Below are 22,651 nucleotides of genomic sequence, written 5' to 3'. Positions count from 1 at the left end.
AAATAGTATAAAATTTGATTACAATTTATCAACTTATCTAAATAATTAAGCTTGACGCTTCGTGAATTATAAAAATAAAATGAGATGATATGCGAGATATATAATATTGAGCATTTTAATATATGAAAAAGTCTAAATTTAATAGTCGATACACATCGATACACTTATCAGCAGCCAATCTTGTAAATTTGAAGAGAATGCGGGAAATTTTTTCCTTGCACATTTATATGCGTCGCAATCGCGTTCCGACTGTTGCATGTTGACGAAAACTCGTGATCGTGCGTAGAAATTTTCGTTTCTCGGTCTCCGCCGCTTTTGCTTACGAAAGTATTGAAACATGAATATTCACGAAACGCCCATAATAATCTCATATAACATCCGTGCATCGCATACAAAGCGCATCGTTTCGACACTCTGATGATGTCTGTGATGCTATTCGAGTACAGATATTTTTGGCGAGACGTTAAATATATAGTATACAAAAAAATATATCGGTATACTTTATTAGATGAAAGCGTATCTCTGTCCGCCCAATACTTCTCCTTCACGCGCTCTCTTTCTCCGGCGCGATAAAATCTGATAGAGACTCAGGCGCAATAGATCGATAAATTATCCGAGATTGCGCGAGGATAAAAATCTACGTAAATAAAACCACGGACATGCTGGTGAAATAATCGGTCGATCGATATGTCGGCACGCATCCCACATCATTGTTTATGAATTGATTATTAAATATCTCGCGCGTGCGTGTAACTTTAAACGGCTGGTTGTATTTATCAAGTTTTTTATACGATAAGTGCATGTTTAAAACGCGAGAATGTCATTGAATGTCATGTGAATTGTTCATCGAATGTCAATCAGATGTCTTCCTTTTTTCTTCCATCGAATTGTATAAACAGAATGATTGATTGAGCGAATATTCGTCTTAATTGAATCCTGCACTGCGTTTTTTTAGCAATGAAAAACAAGGATTATTTTTCGCATTTATAGAGAGGCTTCATTAATTACAGCTGATCGAACTGAGAATTCTACGTTGTTTGTTGCATATTAATCTGTCAGGAATACAATCATATATGCGACTTAAATACGTGATCCCTTACCTGCTTCTAGCCCGTGCAAGACGTAAATTAAAATCAGAGATGATCATTTTGATATGCCAATGAAAGATTACGCTTACAACGTGAAATCTGATCGTCCGCGGCGAAACATGCCGGTTGCATATTTCAGACGTCATAATTAAAGATTTTAACTTCAGCCACGACGGCTGAAATGTCATCAGCTTCTCTTAGAGAGATTTTTTTCAACAAAAATTAATATTAAATAATATGACACGTGTAATTTCGTTTACTTCATCAATTTAAATCACCAATTAATAATTATCATAATTTAGATTAATTTATAATGACGTAAATAATGCATGAATCGAAAAATGTAGCGGTCATGCAGCTTTGATATTAATTCCTTTTTTTCGTGTTTTAAATTCGATCGCCACGCACGATTACATAGTCTCCTCTATCACGACGGCGCCTCTCTATTCCGGCTGCAATCTTGTGGTCGGTATTCTATGCGTTGCGGCGACTTATTATTGCCTCTGGTGCGTCGAGCGATTTTCTCGGCCTTCTGACAGACCGACCGATGGAAGCGACTGATGAGAGCACCGAAGCTAATTCGCGAAACGGTGTCGGATGCATCATAGAGCTCTCTTTCTCTCCCTTTCTCTTTCTCTTTTTCTCAAACTCACGGAGCAAGAGTCACGCCCTCCTCGTTACCCCGAAGGGGCTCTGCCTCTCGCCCGCTCTCTTCACCCTCCTATATTTCCTCCTGGCGATAATATCTCGGCAAATACCGACTCGGGGAACCCTTTAGCATCGGCCAGGCTGCCGCCTGTGCGCGTAATGCCCTAAAATTAAACAGCCCACGGCGCCGAGGGCGACCTGCCCGTCACCCATCGTCGTACCCGGTTCTCCTTGCCGCGTTGACTGGTCCTTGTATGATAAATAAAATCTGAATGTCGATGACGGAGAAAACGCCGCGCGGATGATCCCGGGATTCTTCATTTTAATCCGAATGAATGAGAAACTGAGAACTTGACGTAATTATATAAATCTCATTTTTTCATTGTTGAAAATTTTATTATATATATATTTCCCTTTTTTTTTTTTTAAACAAAGCTATACGACATATTCTCAGGTTAGCATCTTATCTACAATTTCTGTCTCATGAGAGATTCGCGACATTTTTCGACTTCTTTAATTAAACGCGGCGTCAAGAGTGATCCTTTATTTTTCTCATCTTCTCGGACCGCTCAAGAGATAGGATCCAAAGGAACCGCGTTAATAACACCGAGCTGCAATCGCAGATGACGAACCTCAGCTGCGACGTATCGCTGGTAAACGAGGATGGAATTCAGCTGGCGGTTCGCGTGACTCTTCTTTCCGCGGCGCCGGCGTCATCATGGAAAGAAGATGCCACGAATTTAGCGGCGTGGAGACAAATGACGATAATCGCCATAGCGTGAATTCACTTTGTCTCGAGCGTTTTTCCATGCATTCTAATAGTCTTTTTTTCATCTCTTTGTATTGTAGACAAGTGCGTTCGTATTGCAAACGGTACAGTCGAGTTTATAAAACACGCTACTTGAAAATACACATTAGGATTTGATAGTAACTTGCATTTTCTATCGACTAATTGCAATTTATCTTGAGATTTGTAAAGATTTATATTTTAAAATTCGAACGCTGATTATGCAACATATGATTCTCGCATCAAGACAACGTCAAACGCAATCTACATATTAGACAAAAGTAAATCAAAATCAATCTCTGATATGTTAGAATGCCGAGTACACGATGAATTAGCAGTCGTAAGCTTTTCTTCTCGGCGCAATAATACAGTGGAAAAAATAGCGAAGACCTTCTCACTATAAACGCCCACTTAATGGCATGTCGATGAAGAGCGGCAGTGACAGATTATTAGCCGGAGCATCTGCTAATGCAGATCTTCGTCGCTGTTAGAACGAGAATCTGGGACCACCGTTCAGCTTCGGCTGAAGATTTACGCCTGAACCTTTCAGATAGCATCTCCGACGCATTGTCGCCTGTTCGATATCCGATACGAGATCGCTTGTCGTGGGATCGTATGCCCGAATTTATAGCGAGACTCTGCTATCCAATTGGAAAACTTTCACAAGATTGGAAGGAAAGCCATTAATAAAAGTGAATACATTCACACGTGTGTGTTGCAACTGTAAAATATTTTAAACATTTATCGTCGAGATTAACATTCTTGTTATCGTACCGCAAAGAGTTTTCTACGCATACAATTATAATTATTTTATAATATATTATTATTATTTTCAATAATTACAATATCGTAATGCATAGAAAATATTTATATTTTTATATGCAAGTGTTGTTTGATTTTTTTTTATTTGTTAAATGGAAGATTTCAACTCGTGAACGATGCTCGCGATTTTCCTTCCGCATTGTGGGGTCTCGGCAATAGTTCAGGTGTGCGCTTTACGAGGCTCACCGAAACGGACCGGCGTCGATAAATCAGAATCATTAGGGAATTGGCCGCGCCTTTCACGATTCTCAAATCGCTTCTTGCGGCCGTCATCGAGATTTACGCCTCATAAAAATCTGTATCGCCGTGCGCGGTTACCCGTTTCTTCTTTCTCGCCGCTCTCTCTCTCTCTCTCTCTCTCTCTCTCTCTCTCTTTTCTCCTTATCTTTCTCTCCGCCCGATCAACTCGTCTTTCTCTTAAGCCATGCGGATCGTGAATTACGAAGAGCAATCGAAGAGAAACGTCTTCTTCTCCACCTTTGGTGACCCGTCGACGAAAGCGAGCTACCTCGCCTCGCCGACGACGCAGGTTAACGGTAGTTCTTAATTTTACGATCCGGTCGATTAGTGAACCATCCATGCGGACAGGCTTCTCCCTATATGTACGTCGCATTGTATTGAAATATGTCCCTCCGTTTTATCAGCTCGTAAATCGCGTAATTCAACCGTCGCGAGGGTGCGCCGGCGTACTGGAGCGGAATATCCGTCTGCGAAATAAACGTGTGACGCCTTGCTGAGTGCGTTTTAGGCCTCGTCGCGGAAAGATCTAATTTTCGGCAATAAAATTAGGGATGCAAGAGTAATTCGGGTAATGCGCGCTACAATTACGGCTTTCAACATTTCGTCGAAACCATTCACCGTGACGGACGGTCGCGCGAAAGCGATTATCTACGGACTCTAAATTCGATTAATCTTCAAAATAGATTCTCGAGAGAGATTTCCCTCTTATTGTGATGTATATTAACTTCCTCATTTTATTCTCCTGGCGAAGGACATTACCATCGCGCGATATCCGAGTGGAGGATTCGTTCGAACATTGTCAGGTGAAAAAAACGCATAATGGCGAACGATAACCGATACTGCGAGAGATTTCCATATGGCGCAACGCGTTACGCATAACTTCATCGCGCAAGCAATCGCGCTCAAAGTCCGTGCTGAATTGAAATCGACTTACTATTCAAGCTCGCCTCTCGGCTCGATATTCGCCAAGTACGGCTGAACATCACGGATCACTGGATGCTGTCGGAAAGACGAGAAAACTATGCAAATACTAACGATGAGAGAAAAAAAAAAAACTGCAGTTTCCTGCAGTTTTTTACGTACGTGCGACGACGAAAGACATTGCTGTCGAGGACAATAGGCGCCAGTCGATCGAGCAACGTCGATTTTTTTCCTCGACGTTACTTCGAACGATGAAGTTGATGCAAATCGAAAAGCAAACGAGCAAGAAACTTCATTATCGTTTCATTTTTTAGAAACCTTGAAAAAGTTTTACATACCGCAGCCGCAAAGAGTTAAAGCTGGAATGGAACAAAGTCCCTCTTTGAAACAATTTTGTAGAATATATTTTTCTATGCTTCGGCGATTATCCATCCTTTTTTGAAGCATCAATAAATTGAGGCCGGACGGCGGTATGTTTCCACGTTCTATTCGCTTTCGAAGTACGAGCATAAATTAGTAGTACGCGGCACGCGTGTAACGGAGAATTCTCGTATCTTCCGATCGGGGGAGATTAGAGGGATTATTAGACGACGAGAGACTTGCCGCCGCGTCGCGGCCGATTTTCTCTTTCGATGTAGGAATCGTATGATCGTCTGTCTCCATAGTATATCTTTCTACGTATCCGCGGCCACTACTGAGATTTTTTTTTAAATTAATTATTTTATGGTCAATCAGTGTACTATCACTGAAAAACAGTGAGTAATTATTATTATAGATTGTCTAAGTTATAAGTATAGCATTAATGAATTTTATTGAAAGAATCAGTGATAGTGTAGCTCTGTGCGTGTTTCAATCAATGATATTTTTAATAAATACATCTTTTATGATATCATATATGAAAAAATAAGTAATCTAAAAAAAATAAGTTATTCAAAATAAATGGAAAAAAACTATATTTTGCAAATATGTACAATTATTATTAATTTTTTACTTTTTTATTTTTTTTTTAAATATCACTGCCATAATTAATCGGATATAAGATGGAGGAATAAAAGCGTTTCCATTGAAGATCATTGAAATTCACTGATCTTCGGTGTCATTTTGTGTCGCTCATTCAGTTTAAGAGAGCGCGAGATCTTGAACAAATTCAATGTTTCTCTTCCGCTGACTCGCGTCGGGAATCTTGATGCGCGCGGATCTCCGCAATAAATAACCCTCTATAATGTCGCATTCGCACCACGTATCTCGACTATCGCGTTCGCGTGTGTCCATACGATCTACGTGGATGTCGTGCTAACGATACGTAAATGGTAACGTTCCGTCATCTGTCACCTGGGACCTTTTTGACGAACGTCGAAACACACGACGTTCACACTTTTTGTGTGAAGCCGATTATATGTCATTTTTTTTTTTTTCGATTGTGTATCAATTGACTGAAGTTTTCTTTTTTCTTATTTTGACAAACCGTACGCTCGCGATAGCCCGTAAACTTTTCTTGGGCGATGAACTGTGCGCGATAAATATTTATAGTTATTAAGAGCGAAGCCGAGCACGCTTACTCCAAACACTTCCTGGTCTAAACGAGAATTAGACCGGAAATTAGACACCAACGCCGAATGACTCAAGTATTTTGGTGGATGCGGACCAATGGGGAAACAGAGAAGCGAGTCGGACCTCCGAATGAGTAATTGTTTACACAAGTAATAGTAACAATTTTAGAATACTGGGCGTGTTCTGTGCAATGTATCCATCACGTCTACTCATTTGTATCTCCCGAGACGAAACTGTAGCCGCTCAGTCTCGTGCACCGAGATGGCCGACAGTTCTGTTCTCGGGGTTCTGTACTTACGAGAATATTGGGTATACAAAGTATATTGAGCTGACAGCCGGATGTTCCTTCGGGCACAGATTCTGAAGGCCGATTTAAATGAAATCCAGCGGTTATGTATTTTAACAGCCTTCGAGAAAAGAGAGCATCGAATAATAAATAAATTTTATAGCGCGACTTAAGAATCTAGTACATAGGTCATTATATAAAAATATCCTGCATACCTTATAATAGAAATATGTGTTTAAAATTAAAGTCTATACTTAAAACAAAAATTCTCTCCGACGACTGTGATGACGCGATGTTTTTAACACGCTCGTGGTGCTCGTGTTTTACTTTCAAAAACGAACCATTCGATGAAATAGTGCGCATAGCACTGCGATGATTCAGAGTATCGCGGAAAATAACGTCTGGGTGGGTGTGGAGGTGCGATTACAATTAACCAGATGATGGAAAGGACATTTTTAATCCTCGCCGAGAGAAAGCATCCCTCGACTTACTGCTTCTGCAAGAGATTGTCATTGAGATGATATAATATAATACAGGATGAGATCAAATGTTGAATATAAAATTTCAAAGTCTGACCGAAACATTTCGGCCCACCTTATATATGTAATTATACCACTCACTCTCGGAAAAATGTCTATTCGCGCGACTAATAAGACAGACGAGATATCTGTAATCACGATACATTTATAACATGCATAATATATTATTTCAAATAGAAATTATTGTCAGATAGATTACTGTATTATTAGATCTAATAGAAATTTCTTTTTCCCCGGACTTTTTAAATTACACCGCGCGTTTACACCTATGTTAAAACCTGTCTCCTATCATATCAGACAATGTGTTTACGAAGCGCGAATAGCTATCTACGGAGGGAATCCAGAAAGAAAAGAGGAGCGAAAAAAGGTTCGGGAGATGCGTAAAGCCTTTCGATATATCCCGCTCCATAGGCGTTATAAACCACAGCGTGCGTTCACAATAAGATGCCGGATAAGAGGCCGTGAAGTGGCCGCGTGAACGTATAATTTGCCGGCGTTTGTTTGTCCCGGTAATTAATGGTACACGGTACCCCCCCATAACATATCAGATTGTAAAAATGCCTCTTCTCTCTCTCTCTCGGTAGAAACGACTCGCGTTTTGACAAAGTGGATTTCCACGAGGTGGTATCCTCTTCCCGAGAAAGGCAAGGGACACACAAAGGTGCAAAGGAGTCGTGAGAGCTACCAAAATCCCCGGGCTTCCGTGGGAAGAGTGTCCGGCGCGGTAAGTACATGTGTGCACGTCGTGTGTACGTGCGGCTACATAAGTTTACATAATTCCAGGGCGACGGTGGCTGCCGCCATAAACTTCGCCGCTCTCGCATTAGTATATCATCAGCCGTATCCCGATCGTAAAAGCGTAATAAGAGAGGAAAAAGGGGAAAGAAAAAAAGAAGAATAATCGTTCGTCGATAGGAACTTTGTAAGCTCTCTCTTTCTGACTTTTATTACGATATATTACCGAATATACATCGCTTTAATCGACAATTTAAAATTTAGCCGTTCCTAGAGATTACTCTAATTTGACGCGATTGAAAATGAGATAGACGAACATGAAAAAAAAAAAGGAAAATGTAAAACGCTCCGTCATTTTAACTGCGCGGTTTTCGATTTTCTGTAACTCCGACGTTTCTACGCGCATCTCTTCAATTCTTAATCCGAAATTTTACGGTAAATACCGACGTATGCTTTTCTTTCGTAATTCATCCATCGATCGCCACGTGGTCTCATCGCGTGTCTCTGGCTACTTGTCAGAATGGAACGAATGTACAAAATACAACCGTGTAATATTGTGTTGAGACGTCGCTCGTCGTCGTGCTCGATGGAGGAAAAGGTGACGTACGTACGGCGTACGTCTCGACTTCAACGTGATCGAGAGCTCCTCACGTTGACGTCCATCGCGATGCTCGGCGAGAATATTGCTAGCGTTAACAGTTGGTTCATAGCAAAGTCCTGTGTGCCTGACAACAATCTATTATTATCTAACGAGAGAGGAGATGGAGGGACAGGGCGAAGGCTAAGATTCTTCTCCGACAACCTTTCGATTTATTCGGATAAATGAAAAAATTATGTTCTCTCTCATGAAATGGATAAAGCCTCCTTCGCGCAAAGTTGACGGGTTTTCTACCGCTGTCTTTTTATTTTCATAATAAAAGCACGTGTATATATATTTTATATTTGACACAATTAGTAGTAATCGTATGAGATCGTATCTACATTTAACGATCGCTTTAGATATACGTTTATTTCTGTGTTTACATAAAATAAAATAATAAAATATGTGTGTGTACATACGCATGATTTTCTTTAATTAAGTCGCCGGTCGTCAAACTTTTCACGTACCTAGGCATAGAAAAAAAGATGTTTTCTCCTTTATATTATACCATAAATTGATCCGTTCGACGATAATCAAGTCGAAGACTTGGCTAATTACTTTTACATTTTTCCTCGATTTTAATCTCGATTTGCATTAATTACATGTAATGAAAATTTACGATAACCGCGATCAAACAGTACCGTCCGCCATCTTTCGTATTAAACACGGTTAACGATTGACTTATTGCGTTAACATTATATATCATGTTTATGTCATACATAAAATCAAACATAAAAATTATTTGAATATAAAAATGTTGTAAAGTGTTATAAATATTACAAAAGTGTTGTAAATGTTCAGGAATTGTAAACATAAAGTGCATTCGAATAATTTATTAAAAAATAAAATTATCTTATATACTCTGATAATCTGTAGCTGAACACAATGTAATACTAGCCTATGTAAGGGTATCCGTTATGACATCGTCAAAAAATTCATCGAAATAATATTCGTCAATGTACTGGGAAATTTTATCATTTGACAGAAAGTTAGCCCCGATGTACCGATATTATATCCGAGAACCGAAGCGACAGATTGTTCGTGATAACTCACGCATAAAGACGCCAATTCACCGAAATGCAAGCGCTTTTTTACGTCGAAGCAAGCGCTTCTTCCCCTTCGGCTTTACGTTCTCAAAACAATGTTTCATGTTTAATGTATCAACGCGCCGCCGAATCGGACGTAACATTGAATCGAGGGTTCGGTAGACGAGATTATTTCAGATCGGTAGTACTGAATTGTAAAGCTATTAGCAGTTAGTTTAAAACGTGGAAATTAAATGCGAAAAGCAATTCGTCGAACATTTAAAGAAAACACGTTTAAAGACGTAAAATAAAAATGTTTCCGAGCATCCTTTTACTTGCGGTTGATCGCCTCTAATGTAGAGACGGGAATCTCGAATGGAAACAGGCGAATCCGTTGCGGCACGATCTTTATGTTCGTCAACCGCGGATGATGCCGACTTGTTCGGGGAAATTCAATCGTTTCATGGGCGATCCCATCTAATCCGTTTAAACAGTGTCGGCGCGACAACGTTTGGGTACAATCGTATTTAAAGACGACGCACCGATGCGTCGTTTTGATCTTAAGAAGAGACGCACATGCGCTAGAATGCGCCCATTATATGTTCGCCTCCTGCAATATCATTTCTCGTAACAAAGGAAAAATAAACTATTATAAAAAATATATTTTAAATAAAAATATATTTTTTAATATTTTATAATATATAAAAAAATATATATTTTATGCATGCATTCACATTTTATATTATAAAAAATATATGACAGATCATAATAGAAATAAATATTGAAATTTCGTTTTTGAGAAAAAAATTATGAATAAAATAAAAATTTAAAATAATATTCAAAAAATATTCAAATAATATTCAAAATATATTCGAAAAATAAAATTTAAGACTCTACTATAATTAATTATAATATAAAAAGATATATAATTTTTTTCTCCATTCTTGCGACTTTTTCAATTAAATTGTGCTCCAGCCAATTATCTAGCTTCCCCCTTCATACTTTGATCCGCCGTCTGTCGTCTAGTAACAGAGGCTACGTCGAGAATGTCAAACATTCACCTGTAGGTCTTCGGTAGGTCGTATCCTCTTCTGTGGGTATGCTACTTTCGGAAACGATGTTTCCCCCCCCCCCGCCTCCTCCCTCTCCCTTTACCTCCCTCGTTCGTTATCGGTGAGCGGCCGGGTGATCGCGCTGCCGCTATCTGACCGATCGGACCGAGTGATCTCGAAGTAGGTGATGTCTGTCTAACTTCGGAGCTCAAATTAAGAGAAACGGACGAGCTGCTTACCTTATAGATAACAGTCGGCGGTGACACAGGCCACTGCCTTGTCGCAAATCACGATTGTATCGCCGAGATCAAGCTAATTGTGGACTTCTTGATCTTTCCTGCTGTGGACTTCTGAATCGAATCTTTCATCTTGAAAATCGAATGGTTTAATGTAAAGGAAGTTGAATTCTGTGTTTTACGATAAAGTTGTGGCGAAATGAATAATATTACCAAGCAGAAAGATGTTTATATTAGCATATATATATATATATATATATATATATATATATATATATATATATATATAAAGATTACAAAATATTCACACACTATACATGAATATTTAATTTTAAAAGAGCGTTAATCCCTAAAACGTGATATTTCAAAGTTATTCATATCTAATGTCTCTTGAGTTTAATGGTGTTGGCTATATTTTTATTATTTCTACGTAATGTATTACGTAGCGATAAAGAGAATCCCAAAGCGATGCGAAGAACAGTGAAAGCGGCATGGATTAGGTCTTTATCTGAGTGCCGGTAGATATTCGTTCCATTTTGAATCCCATTGTGATAAGAGGCAACATCGAAATTTAATTAAACGCGCCTTGCCGTCAGAATCTAGTGCCTTTTAACCATGATGTTTACGAGCTCGAACCGTTATAGCTTTCCACGCGACCAAACTCGAGAAAATGAAGCTACACCCGCGTTAAGAAAACACACGGAGAAAGATTAATGATCCCGGACGATTTGGTCGCAATGTAATTCGTTGGAAAAACAATCGTGCGATTCGCGCCAGATTTGACTGGCCGATGAAATCATTTTATGTACAAAAAAATTCAGCATTTTGTGTACGAACTCTATGATTAGAACGAGTCCAAATCTTCTGGCCAGACTTTGAGATTTTATAGGAAATTTAATTTTGAATAAAAAATTTTTTATAAACATGGGTCGAAAAATGCTTCCTAAAATTCCGATTTAAATTTCCTATAAAATATTAAAATCTGTGCGGAACGTTTGGGTTTAACTACCCTATATATTAGCGTTTCTTAATCCTGAAAATACATGTACTATCTCGAGTATTAATTAAGTATCATATGCATATACATACGTACAATATCATCGAATCGCACTCGGAATCGATATGATCTAAAGGAATTTTCAAGACGGTTCGTCGCCATAAAATAATATTGTCCAACGAAATGCCGGACCTCCAGAACTCTCGACAAACTATATTTCTCGAATCGCCTTATTTATTTATCCTGCATACTCGTGATTTTGGTAGAAGATGTTATTACAAGGACCTTCCTACGATACACGTCGACCATTACGTAAACGTCGGCAGGAGCCCGATAATGCTGGGTTTTGTCAACGCGGCTTCGACGCTCCTTTTGTGCCTCTCCTTGTCCGGAGCCGCGTGGGCGATGCCAAAGGCAGAGCGACGAAAAAGAGAGTCGCCAAATAGACAATAAAGAGTACACGAATATACATTGATCGACCACTGACAGTTACTGGTGTGCGATGAGAAAGGAATTATTGCGAAAATGCAAAAGAAGAATACTTGTAGACATATTTCACGCCATTCGAAGAATACTTGCTGGAAATTATTCTTCATAATAATGATGACATTGTACCGTTAATAAATCAACGAGAGGGTACGAGTTCTTCTTCAAAAAAAAAACAACAATATTTCTCGCAATGTAAAATCATCGTTTCTAAAACATTGCTATAGCTTCGACACAAAAACGGCTCCATCATTCTCGTCGGATATATGTATTATTCGCGAGGAGGTCCATTGATCGATCGATCGTACATATAAAACACGCGTACATACAACTTTTTCTCGACCGCACACGAGCTATTGTATTACGATTCGTAACATGCGTATCTCGTATTCCGTCCCACTGTGTTGTCTGTTTCTTTAGCAAACACTGGGCGCACCTTCGCGTGTGTGGCCGAAAGCATTTCTTTTGCTCGCGAATTTCAGGACGAAATCTTCGCGAATCTTTTTGAAGGATCCTCGCGAGATGCTCTCGTGCACGCATTTAATTTTTGCGCCCATTTATATGAAACATGCATACGTTATAAAAAATTGCAAATCCTCTTTCTTTCAATATCTCGCGCTAAGAAATTAATTTTTAATCCTCTATTAATTGCAATATCCAATAGATACACGCTACATAAAAAGCTTTGTCTATTCTAAAAATTTCTAATAAACTTTTTATTATACATATATTTTGAACATTTTCGTGTAATTCCGTAATAAATTATTTTGTATTAAATATCAGATTAAATTTTCTAAAAGGCGAAAGATTTATGCGTAATTTAAAGGGAAACCAGAGTAGATTATATTTGGTATTATATTTTGTATATTAAATTTATTTTGCATATCATATTTATCATTTTGTTTATATTAGAATAAAATAAATATATAATAAAATATATAAAAAATATATAATAAAATAAATATTTATTCTGAGAAATGAAAAAGAGGAAAAAGCCTATTGTCACACATTTTACCTCTTCGATGATATCTCTCCATCTTAACGAAGGCATTTGTCGGATGAGGAGATTCGAGTACTCTAATGAACCTGAGAGCTATGCCGGCAGTAACGTAGCATTTTCAAGTAAAGCAGGTTTGATTGCTTTGAAAACGCTATTATTACCAGTAGCTAATATCATCTATGCCGGACAGACTGAAGGGGAAGAGTCAGACCAAGAGAGATATCGTAATTATTATATTAATATTTCGAAATAAAATGGAAGCGAAAGAGACAATAATCGAAACAAAAGAGAGAAAAAGGGACTTCAAAATATTTTCGTATTTTCTTCGGGACGTAGAAATATCTTGATATGTGATACGAAAAATCAATTTCTGAGAAACTAAAGTCTATTATAATTTTTCTATAGTTTTGTAATCTTTTACTTTTTGCAGAGTTTTAATCATTAGCAGCATTATTTAATTTTTTACATTCATATGATCGCCCGGTAATAGGTATACTGTCAAATTTTCGCAAAATATTATGTAAAAGAACGTTGGAGCGTAAAATTAAGAGTTTTACATTTTGTGCAGAATTCTAATTAAAAAATCGGAAATGCTAAAAAATTTACTTATTCTAATACTTATATATTTTCACATTTTTATCCCTTCTCGATCTAAAGCAACAACACTTTGTTTATAAGTCCAATCGATTCCGAACCGATTGACATTACGTTATTAGTTGATTTTAGTCTCGGAACGATGCCGACGTCGGCGTAGCTCAAAGATCGATTCGTCGAAAAGATCGGTCGCGGTGTGTGTTCGTTCACGAAAAATCTGCAAGCTCACGCCCGTGAAAATATTTTTTGTACGCGTAACACAAGTGTGTCCCATCCGAACTCGTCGGTGTTCTCTTTAGCGCGTATTCCTACAAAGCATTTCGTCTCGTGTGCAAACATCGCGCCGTGGTTTGCCTGGTAATTGCTGGAAACACCTCGCGAGTGTTTACAGTGTCATCGACAAGCCCGGTCACACCTCGCCCGTGCGGGTTCTATGAAAGCTCATGTCCTGTCACAAAGAAGTGCTGCACGGTCTAAAGTATATAATCTGAGAAATTTTGTATATGAGACTCTATTAAACGACATTTCTTAAAAGCTTGATTAATTTATTTGGATTATATAATTTAAATACGCATACATTTGTGAGTGAATTAAATGTATGTGTCATGAATCGTATAATAAAATTTTTTTTTATGTGAATTAAATTTCATATTTTTTTTCTCACACAATAAAAGAAAACAGTGTATTAATATACACAATAAATCTTGCGTATATTATCCGAGTTATTTGAAATCAAACATGTATTATTAATCCTATAAATAAATACATATTTAACACGCAGTAAAACTTGAAAAAAGATATACGCACAATGCAAGCGATTGTCAGGGATGCTGCAATCTATTGCACAATTATAATATAATGGAAGAACATTATTTATTTTTATTATACCGATTTTTATTATTGCCAATAATGAGAATATTATACACGACCGGTATATCTTTTGTAAAATGTATGGACATTTATAATGTGTGAATATTTATAGGCATCATACAAAGCTGAGATGAACAGAATAAATTTCAATCTCCATAAATCGTTCCTTATGGCTCCATCTGTAGAAACTTCTTAGAAAGAACGACTTCAGATGATAAACCAAAGAAAATTAAAAATATGTGACAATATGTCCATAAAAAATCACAATATTGAATCTGAAAACACAATATTTCCTCCTTTCTACGTGTTACATAAATAAAAAATAGATATTAGAATTTTTTGTTTTACTATGTAGTGTAAATTATATACATATATAATTATAAATATATAAATTATATATCTACAAATATTAAAAATAAATTATTATATCCAATTTTATTTATGTAATAAACGCAATGATTTACTCTTCGAAATTTCTGAGAGGTTAAAAAAAAATTAGTTATATCAACTTATAATTTATTTTATATACTAGAAATAATTTGTGAAGTACAGAATAAAATAATATACAAAAATGTATAATTAGTTTGCTTCCATTTCCTCAGCTTCTAATTCATTATTAGATTCTTCATCTATATACATTTGTTCTTCCTCTTCAGCTGCTTCTTGCTTCTTCCTTTCTTTGAGGCCAGCAGCTGGCGAGCGAATAAGAGATAAGTTACGTTTCACTTCCTTAATATCTTTTTCCTCTTCCAATTCTCTTCCCTTATGTAATCGCTGCATAATGTGTAAATTCTGCCGCTTCTGCCTAATAGTCTCTACCTTCTTCATTGCTTCCACAGACTTAGTCCATAATTCTCTATTATATTTCAGAGGTATATTTCTTCTTTTTTCAAACTCAAACGATGGATCTACCGTCAATTCTTTGCCAACAGTTTTTCTGTATGCTTTGGTCCATTTGACCTTTCTGGGATTCTTCTTTTTCTTAAATGCAGCATGACATTTTGAACGACAAAATTTGAATATCTGTAACATTTGCAAAATACAATATTATTGATAATTGAAGATCTCATCAAAGATAGTTATAAGTTATAACCGCGATTATTAAGAAAATAAATGAAAACAATGATGTTTTTCAAAGGGATTTAGTTTCTATTCTTGAAAACAAATAAAATATGTGAAAAAAAATGACGAGCATTCTTATAATTAATATTTATTAGAATGTTTACAAGACGTATAACCTCATTTCGATACTAATGCACGTAACTGTTATTCTCTCCAAATTTATATCCTACAATTTATATAATATTCAATTAAGCATGACTCTTTCTTACCTTACAATCATTCCTCACGAATTGAATCCCGTGTCCCGGATATATCCGGGACGAACAAAAATAACATGTTTCTATACGCATGTTGTAAAAGGTTCTGAAAAGTCGAGCACATGCAAACACATGGTCTGCTGCTAGTGTTCTAAATGGTTTCTAGATGAAATAACAGATGGCGAGAGAGAGGCATCTCGATACCCATCAACTATTGTGTCGAATTATCTGATGTATCAAAAAAGAATTTCAGATGGTACGAAACGTATTTCACACATTTTATATTATTTTTTTTAATAAAATGTGAATAAATTTTTAGCATATAATGGCAGACTGTAATAAACAATTGACACATTTTAGAAAACTATTTTGATAGGCATGGATTTTTATTTTTAGAATAAAACAAGATGTATCTTTATAATTTTTAACAAAAATGAAAAATATCTATAGTTCTTTTTTAAATTTTTAAATGGAAATTTTCCAAGTTTTTGTGAATTAATGTTTTCTTTTCTAGGCGTCTTTAGCATTTTTAAGAGATCTCATTAACGCTTCAAGAATTATGTCGGAAAATATTATTACTCAAATGGATCATAATAAAAAAATTATTAGTATTTTTTTTATAACAAAATTCTGTAACAAAAATGTGCAGTTTGTACAACAAAAATACCTACAAATATTGTTCTTTCACTAATTTTACTAAAAAAACTTTCTCTCTTATATATGTATTAGGAATCACAAAACTTTTTATAAGAAGAGAAACAACAAAATTTTCAAAATAATATATATTTATGTAAAAAATTTATTATTATTATTGAACAAATTTTGTTTTTCTTAAAGAATCAAAGAAAGTAAACGGAAACAGATACATCAATAATGAAAAGTTAAGAAAATCGTCAATAAATAGTTTAAAATAGAATAAATATATTGATGCAAATACGCTTCTTTCTAATAGACAGTACTATTGCATGTAAAAATAGTATGGCTCTCGTTTATCTTATATACAGAACATTGCTTGGCACACAGAGAGTGATCGAACAGTTTACTTAAAGTCTAATAAAATGCTACTTGAACAGATTTACCCTATAAGATTATTAAAAATTAAAATATAAATCTCATATATATTTGTAATGTGTAAACAAGTATATGCATGCATGTGTGTCAGTATAATGTGTGATAGTTTCCGACGTAATAATTACATATACCCGCGACGCTATTGTCTTGGACGTTGGTACGATGCTTCGAAGCTGCTCGACTTATAGACAAATATCGATTACAAACGGAGAGCTACTAATTTAATATCAGGATCGAACGCCGCAGCCGTTATAGTTCCGCGTTCGTCTCGCGCGTTGTCTCAGTGATACCGGGTGACGACCGTCGATCGGACGTGTTCTTTTCCGGAGCGTGTTTTTGGTGAGGAGAAGATATGTGGGGTCACATATTGATCTCGATCATTATCCTGCTAACGTCGTTGCTCTATCATTATCACTTCAGCGAGCCAGCCAGCTTTATCGATTATCCCGAGACACATTATGATTACATCGTCGGTGAGTTCGCGGTTGTCGATTTACGCTTCTCGACATTCTTGTCTCTTTCGCGATTCCAGCGCTCTATTTTTTTTTTCCTTTTTCCGGTGTCTCGCCAGATACATGCATCAATTTTTAATCAAAGTAGATTTGCGCACGTCCCGCAATGACAAATTATATTACGTTAGATTGAAACATCCTAGATACTCTTTAAAATGAATAGAAAATATTAATAACAAATCATTCCCACTTCTTTCATAAAGATAAAACTGATTGCCTTCATTGGATTGTGCCAGTTACAAATACATAAATTTAAAGATTATTAATGAGGAAGAAACCTTAATTTAACAAATTTCTATAGGCACATTATTTTGTAATGATGGTAACATTTTGTCCATGTAATGATGAAGTAAAACAGCTACCGAACTTTACAAATAATTTACGATAAAAATTATTATCGGATTATTTAAGTCGGCGCTGGTACGTCCGGTTGCGTGATTGCATCACGACTCTCGGAAATGTCAAACGTGACCGTTCTGCTCGTGGAAGCCGGCGGATATTTCGGATGGACATCGATTATACCGCTCTTAGCGCCGATGATGCAAGGCACCGAAGTCGATTGGGCCTATAAAACGGAGCCGCAAGTCTTCTCGTCTCGAGGGTTCAACGGCTATGTAATTAAAACTCTATCTTCCGATAACTCCCCTTTCGTGTGAAAGAACATGAGAACGTTTCCGTAACCATCTTTTGCTACACAATGTAATTCGCAAAGCACCAAGATACAGCTGCATTCTGTCGAGTAATAATATTCCTATCGATCTCTCAAAAAAAAAAAGAATTATGTCACATTATAAATTATTATTTTATGCCAAGTGTAGATAAAACATTTTATTAACAAATTCGAATTCTCGCATTTTGTACGAGTATTTTCGGATTTCTTCATCGGTCACGTTTGTTTAGAAACAAAACTGGCCGAGAGGAAAGGGATTGGGTGGGAGCGGGCAGCTTAATTACCTCGTCCATTCCTTTGGGAGGCCCGAGGATTACAAGAGATGGCCCAAGGGCTGGTCGCACGCTGATTTGCTCCCCTACTTTCAAAAAGTGTCCGATATTATGAACGTTGTCCCGATGCCGGAGGAAGAGTATCTAACAAAGGCCTTCGTTCTGGCCGAAGAATCCTTGAAGCTGGATAACGTATCCTTGCGAAAGGCGATGTACACCGCGAAGAAAGGCACTAGGTGGAGTACATATCACGCTTACTTACAGAAGGCTTGGAACCGCAAGAACTTACATATCCTCACGAATATGCTCGTTACAAAGGTATAGTCTCTACAATTTTGAAGTTGTGTTTCATGTTATCACACTATATAATCTTTGATAAAATGCACTTTACTTACTAATCTCATCATACGTAATAATTATTATCAAAAATAATTATTCATATTTTAGCTTTTTAATTTTGTTTATATATTTGCGCATCTCTTTGATTCGATTTGTTACTTCTCAGATACTTTTCAAGAATAATAAAATCGATGGCATTAAAGTGATGTATAAAAACGGTTCAATCGGGAAGATTAGCGTGAGAAAGGAAGTGATCCTTTGCGCAGGCACTGTCAACACTCCGCAGTTACTTCTGATCTCCGGTGTAGGACCAATCGGAGAATTGGAGAAGCATAAAGTAATAAAATTAAAATATCGTTAAATAAATAAATCGTTAAATTTTTCAATCTCGCATATAAAACGGCAATGATTCGATTCGCAGATATCTGTGGTACGAGATCTTCCGGAGGTAGGCCGAAATCTGTTCGATCATCTGAACGTGCCCGTTTACGTGAATCTGCGAGAGCGCGTCAGTATCACGCTCATAAAATTGCAAACTGTGCCAGAGGTGTTCAATTATTTCACCTTCGGAACCGGTAATATGGAATAACGCGCTAATGATCGGCGCGATCGTTTATCCGCGATATGCCTATTGACGCCGATTCGTGCGATCGATGTTGTAATCTCGCCATATACCTTTTTTCCCCGTTGCATGTCAAAGGATGGTTGGCTACTAACGGCGTAATGGGATTGGGGCGTGCTAATAACAGTGGCCTCCTTCTCTTCGGAGTGGCGTCCACGGAGGAAAAATTGCTGAAGGCCATCTCAAATTTTGAGACCGAGGTGAGTGAACCAGCCAACAGCTACATATTTAAATTTCAACTAAGATTCGTGGTTTCTGTTTTTGGGGGAAAAAATTACAAGTTGTGTAGCTCGATTGAAACATTTTATTCGTAACGATTATATTATTTGTATTTTTATCAAAGCTATATATGTCGATTCAAAAAGATTAACAATCGATTATCAGACGTATAGATCGCTATTTCCATCGTATAACGATAGCATGCATGAGGGATTCATTTATCTCGTGTCGTGCCTGCAACCCAAGAGTCGCGGAAGCGTAACATTAAGATCTAGCGACATCCACGATCCGCCAAGAATCGATCCAGCGTATCTCCAAGACTCTAATGACGTCACGTGCACCTACCGAGGTAAATGATCTCTCAAAAAATTTTATTATCGCTGAAAGAGTCGCGGAAGTTTCCTTAACATCGATTTGTTTAAATTAATGACAATCAATCTCTTGACGATTTTCCGGTAAGCTCTAAACTTTGCGCTGGAGACTCTTAATACGAGACTCTTTCGCGAGTACGGTGCAAAGGTGCACATGCCCGATTTCGAGGAATGTCGTCATTTACGACCGGATTATCGGGACTTTGATTATTCGGAGTGCGTCATGAGAATCGCAGGGCTCACGTCTTATCATCCATGCGGCACATGCAGAATTGGCGCGGTTGTGGACGAGGAATTAAGGTGAAAGACAGAGAGCGTTTACTATTGTAGGATTTACATTGTGTGAGACGAAGTCAAAGCGGATTAATTGTAATAAAAATATAATCTCATTCATCAGGGTGAAAGGCGTGAGTGGATTAAGGATAATGGACGCCAGCGTAGTGCCGTCTCCAATTTCCGGCATGCCGAATTCAGTTCTCGTCGCGATGGCCGAACGCGCATCCGACGTCATTCTGGATCGAACGTTTAATTGAGAACCGAGATATTCATTATGTGTAATATGTATATATACGATTTGTATTAATAAAAAGAAAAAAAATAACGTACGCAGTTCAGGCGTTGCAGTTGTGATTAACCGTCGATGATCGATTGTAGTCTAGGAAAAACAGGATTTAACAGGAAGACGAATTCAGGAATGAACAATATCCATGGTGCTCCAAGTTTTTTGTAATTTATAATTAATGGTAAAGTTTTTCTTTTGTTTTACAGTAATCGAACAGTTATTAATAGTCTCTAATTAAATTTCGATTAATTTTTATACAAACAAAAAGGGTGAGTTACACTCAACGGCATAGCCACGAATCCCTGCCACCCCGCCCGCGCTCGGAGTATAAAGAAAAAAAAAAAAGAAACTTATATTTTTTTTACACGCTCCCTCCGTTGAAGAGGATTTCTTTCACTCCAATTCCCGTCCGGGCTCGTTTGCGATGTGTGGCAGAGTTTCGACGTTCTTCCTATCCGACTTTCGCATCTTGCCTCTCTCTCTCTCTCTTTCTCTCTCTCTCATGCATATCCATACGCAAATACATACGTTCTTTTCTCGTCTTTCCTATTTCGCTTTCTACAAGTTTTCACTTCTTTCATGAGAATCGTATTGGTATTTCTCTTCGCATCGATCGTCACTCTCTTCTCTCTCTACACACTACACATCACACACACACACACACACACACACACACACACACACACACACACGTACATATTCATGCGTACCTTTCGTCGCCTCTTATAAATAAAATAGTTCGTAATATATATATCTATATATATAACACGAAATGTCGTTTCGTATTTTATCGAAAACACAACTATGCCCGTGCGTGCTTCGCTCATACCGCAGATAAACGAGTCCTCTCGGCGTCTCGCATCTGTTGTCTCTCCCCCCTTTTTTTTTAGCTTCTTTCTCTTCCACCCCATATATATAGTAATAATTCGTAACGTAAACTTAATCTCTCAACTTAAAACAAAATTGGTAACCACGTATTTTGCGGCGCACGCCGCGAGTCTCGCGTCCACGCCGGAAAAACCTTCATTCAACCGCGAGTGGATGAAAAATGATATGAATAAAAACAACGTGGTACGCGAACGAAAAAATCGAACAAAAAAAAAAAAGGGACTCGTAGACCGGACGATTCCCCGAATCGTGTTATCGGCGACGAAACGATTTCGTTCGTTGACAAATCCGATACTTTACGAATCGTATCGTGCCGACGCGACCCAGAAATACCGAAAAATCGAAGTGATTCGCGCTGATCCGACACGCGTAAGTTGATTTGATGGCAAATCCGATTACGCGCTTGCGACACAATGCCAGAATTCGTATATTCCTCAGAGAGGGACTACATAGGATATAAGATAATTACGCAAGACTCAGATCAGCGAGAAACACGCGAGACTTTTCGGGGAAAAAAAAAAAAAGCATTCGCCGTGTGATTTTGGACCTCGCGGTATTTTCGGCGCGCTAGAACAAGCTCGCCGGACGTGCACCGCGCCACCGGATGCATAAACGCCATATTTCTCTTTTTTTTTTTTATTTTACTATAGATAGAGTTTTTTCTTGCTTTAGCTTTCGTAGAGAATGCAGTCGCATCGCGGGACCACGACGACGGGGATCACTTAAGATCTAAACAAATACTCCTTAATATTAGATATATAACTATCTATTTTTATATGTATATATATATATATATATATATATACTTTTTTTATATATATTTATATTGAAAAATGAGTGTACTCTCTCTCTCTCTCTCTCTCTCTCTCTCTCTCGTTATCAATATAGGGATAGATTATCAATTAATTTGCAATTGCGTGTAACATAGACGCGTCCAGCGCATAGAAACATAAATAAATAAATATAAACGGATGTATTTACATTATACTCAGGTAGAAGAGGGGGAAGGGTATGTGATATCGTGGAAGGTTTGATGGGATATATATATTTATATATATTCCCTTCTCTATTTATCTTCTCTGTCCCTATCTTTTTATAAATATATATGTATGTATATAACGTATAAATCTCATTAGTGTGTTGTCTATTGTGCGGTGCTGGCATATCTACGATTTTATCTCGGTATAAATATGCGGCAATGATAAAGAAAACAAAGAACAAAAATAATACTTCGTGAAAACAGAGGAACCGGAGAGGAACCGTAGATAGCTATATATATAATATGCGCG

General features: G+C 37.4%; 2 protein-coding genes and 1 long non-coding RNA gene across 5 annotated transcripts in view; 2 read left to right on the top strand and 1 right to left on the bottom strand.

Moving 5' to 3' along the window:
* LOC126853297 (uncharacterized) overlaps positions 1 to 8,501 on the top strand; it is a 66,134-nt gene extending 57,633 nt beyond the window's left edge. For both annotated transcript variants that reach the window (XR_007687934.1, XR_007687935.1), the window contains exons 3-4: positions 7,467 to 7,606; positions 7,666 to 8,501. This is a non-coding gene — a long non-coding RNA (uncharacterized LOC126853297). The remainder of the gene's footprint in view (positions 1 to 7,466; positions 7,607 to 7,665) is intronic.
* A 6,515-nt stretch (positions 8,502 to 15,016) lies between these two features.
* On the bottom strand, positions 15,017 to 15,972 carry LOC126853218 (probable ribosome biogenesis protein RLP24). Its single transcript, XM_050598814.1, has 2 exons — positions 15,849 to 15,972; positions 15,017 to 15,540 (listed from the first exon to the last, which is right to left on the bottom strand). Exons 1-2 carry the CDS (start codon positions 15,927 to 15,929, stop codon positions 15,097 to 15,099), a joined length of 525 nt encoding a protein of 174 aa, XP_050454771.1. The 5' UTR covers positions 15,930 to 15,972; the 3' UTR covers positions 15,017 to 15,096.
* Positions 15,973 to 16,903: 931 nt separating this feature from the next.
* LOC126852952 (neither inactivation nor afterpotential protein G) lies at positions 16,904 to 21,111 on the top strand. Of its 2 annotated transcripts, none has more exons than XM_050598261.1 (9): positions 16,904 to 17,246; positions 17,831 to 18,033; positions 18,320 to 18,679; positions 18,867 to 19,037; positions 19,122 to 19,275; positions 19,401 to 19,522; positions 19,707 to 19,890; positions 20,002 to 20,212; positions 20,310 to 21,111. In XM_050598261.1, the coding sequence occupies exons 2-9, from the start codon at positions 17,878 to 17,880 to the stop codon at positions 20,443 to 20,445; spliced, it is 1,494 nt and encodes a 497-aa protein (XP_050454218.1). In that variant the 5' UTR covers positions 16,904 to 17,246; positions 17,831 to 17,877; the 3' UTR covers positions 20,446 to 21,111. The 2 variants fall into 2 exon arrangements, with proteins under 2 accessions (XP_050454218.1, XP_050454211.1); XM_050598254.1 differs by having other exon boundaries at positions 16,904 to 17,380.
* The last annotated feature ends 1,540 nt before the right edge of the window (positions 21,112 to 22,651 follow it).

This window comes from Cataglyphis hispanica, chromosome 1 (genome assembly GCF_021464435.1).
Source record: "Cataglyphis hispanica isolate Lineage 1 chromosome 1, ULB_Chis1_1.0, whole genome shotgun sequence".
Lineage (NCBI taxonomy): Eukaryota > Metazoa > Arthropoda > Insecta > Hymenoptera > Formicidae > Cataglyphis > Cataglyphis hispanica.
This window is presented reverse-complemented; position numbering and strand designations above follow the sequence as displayed.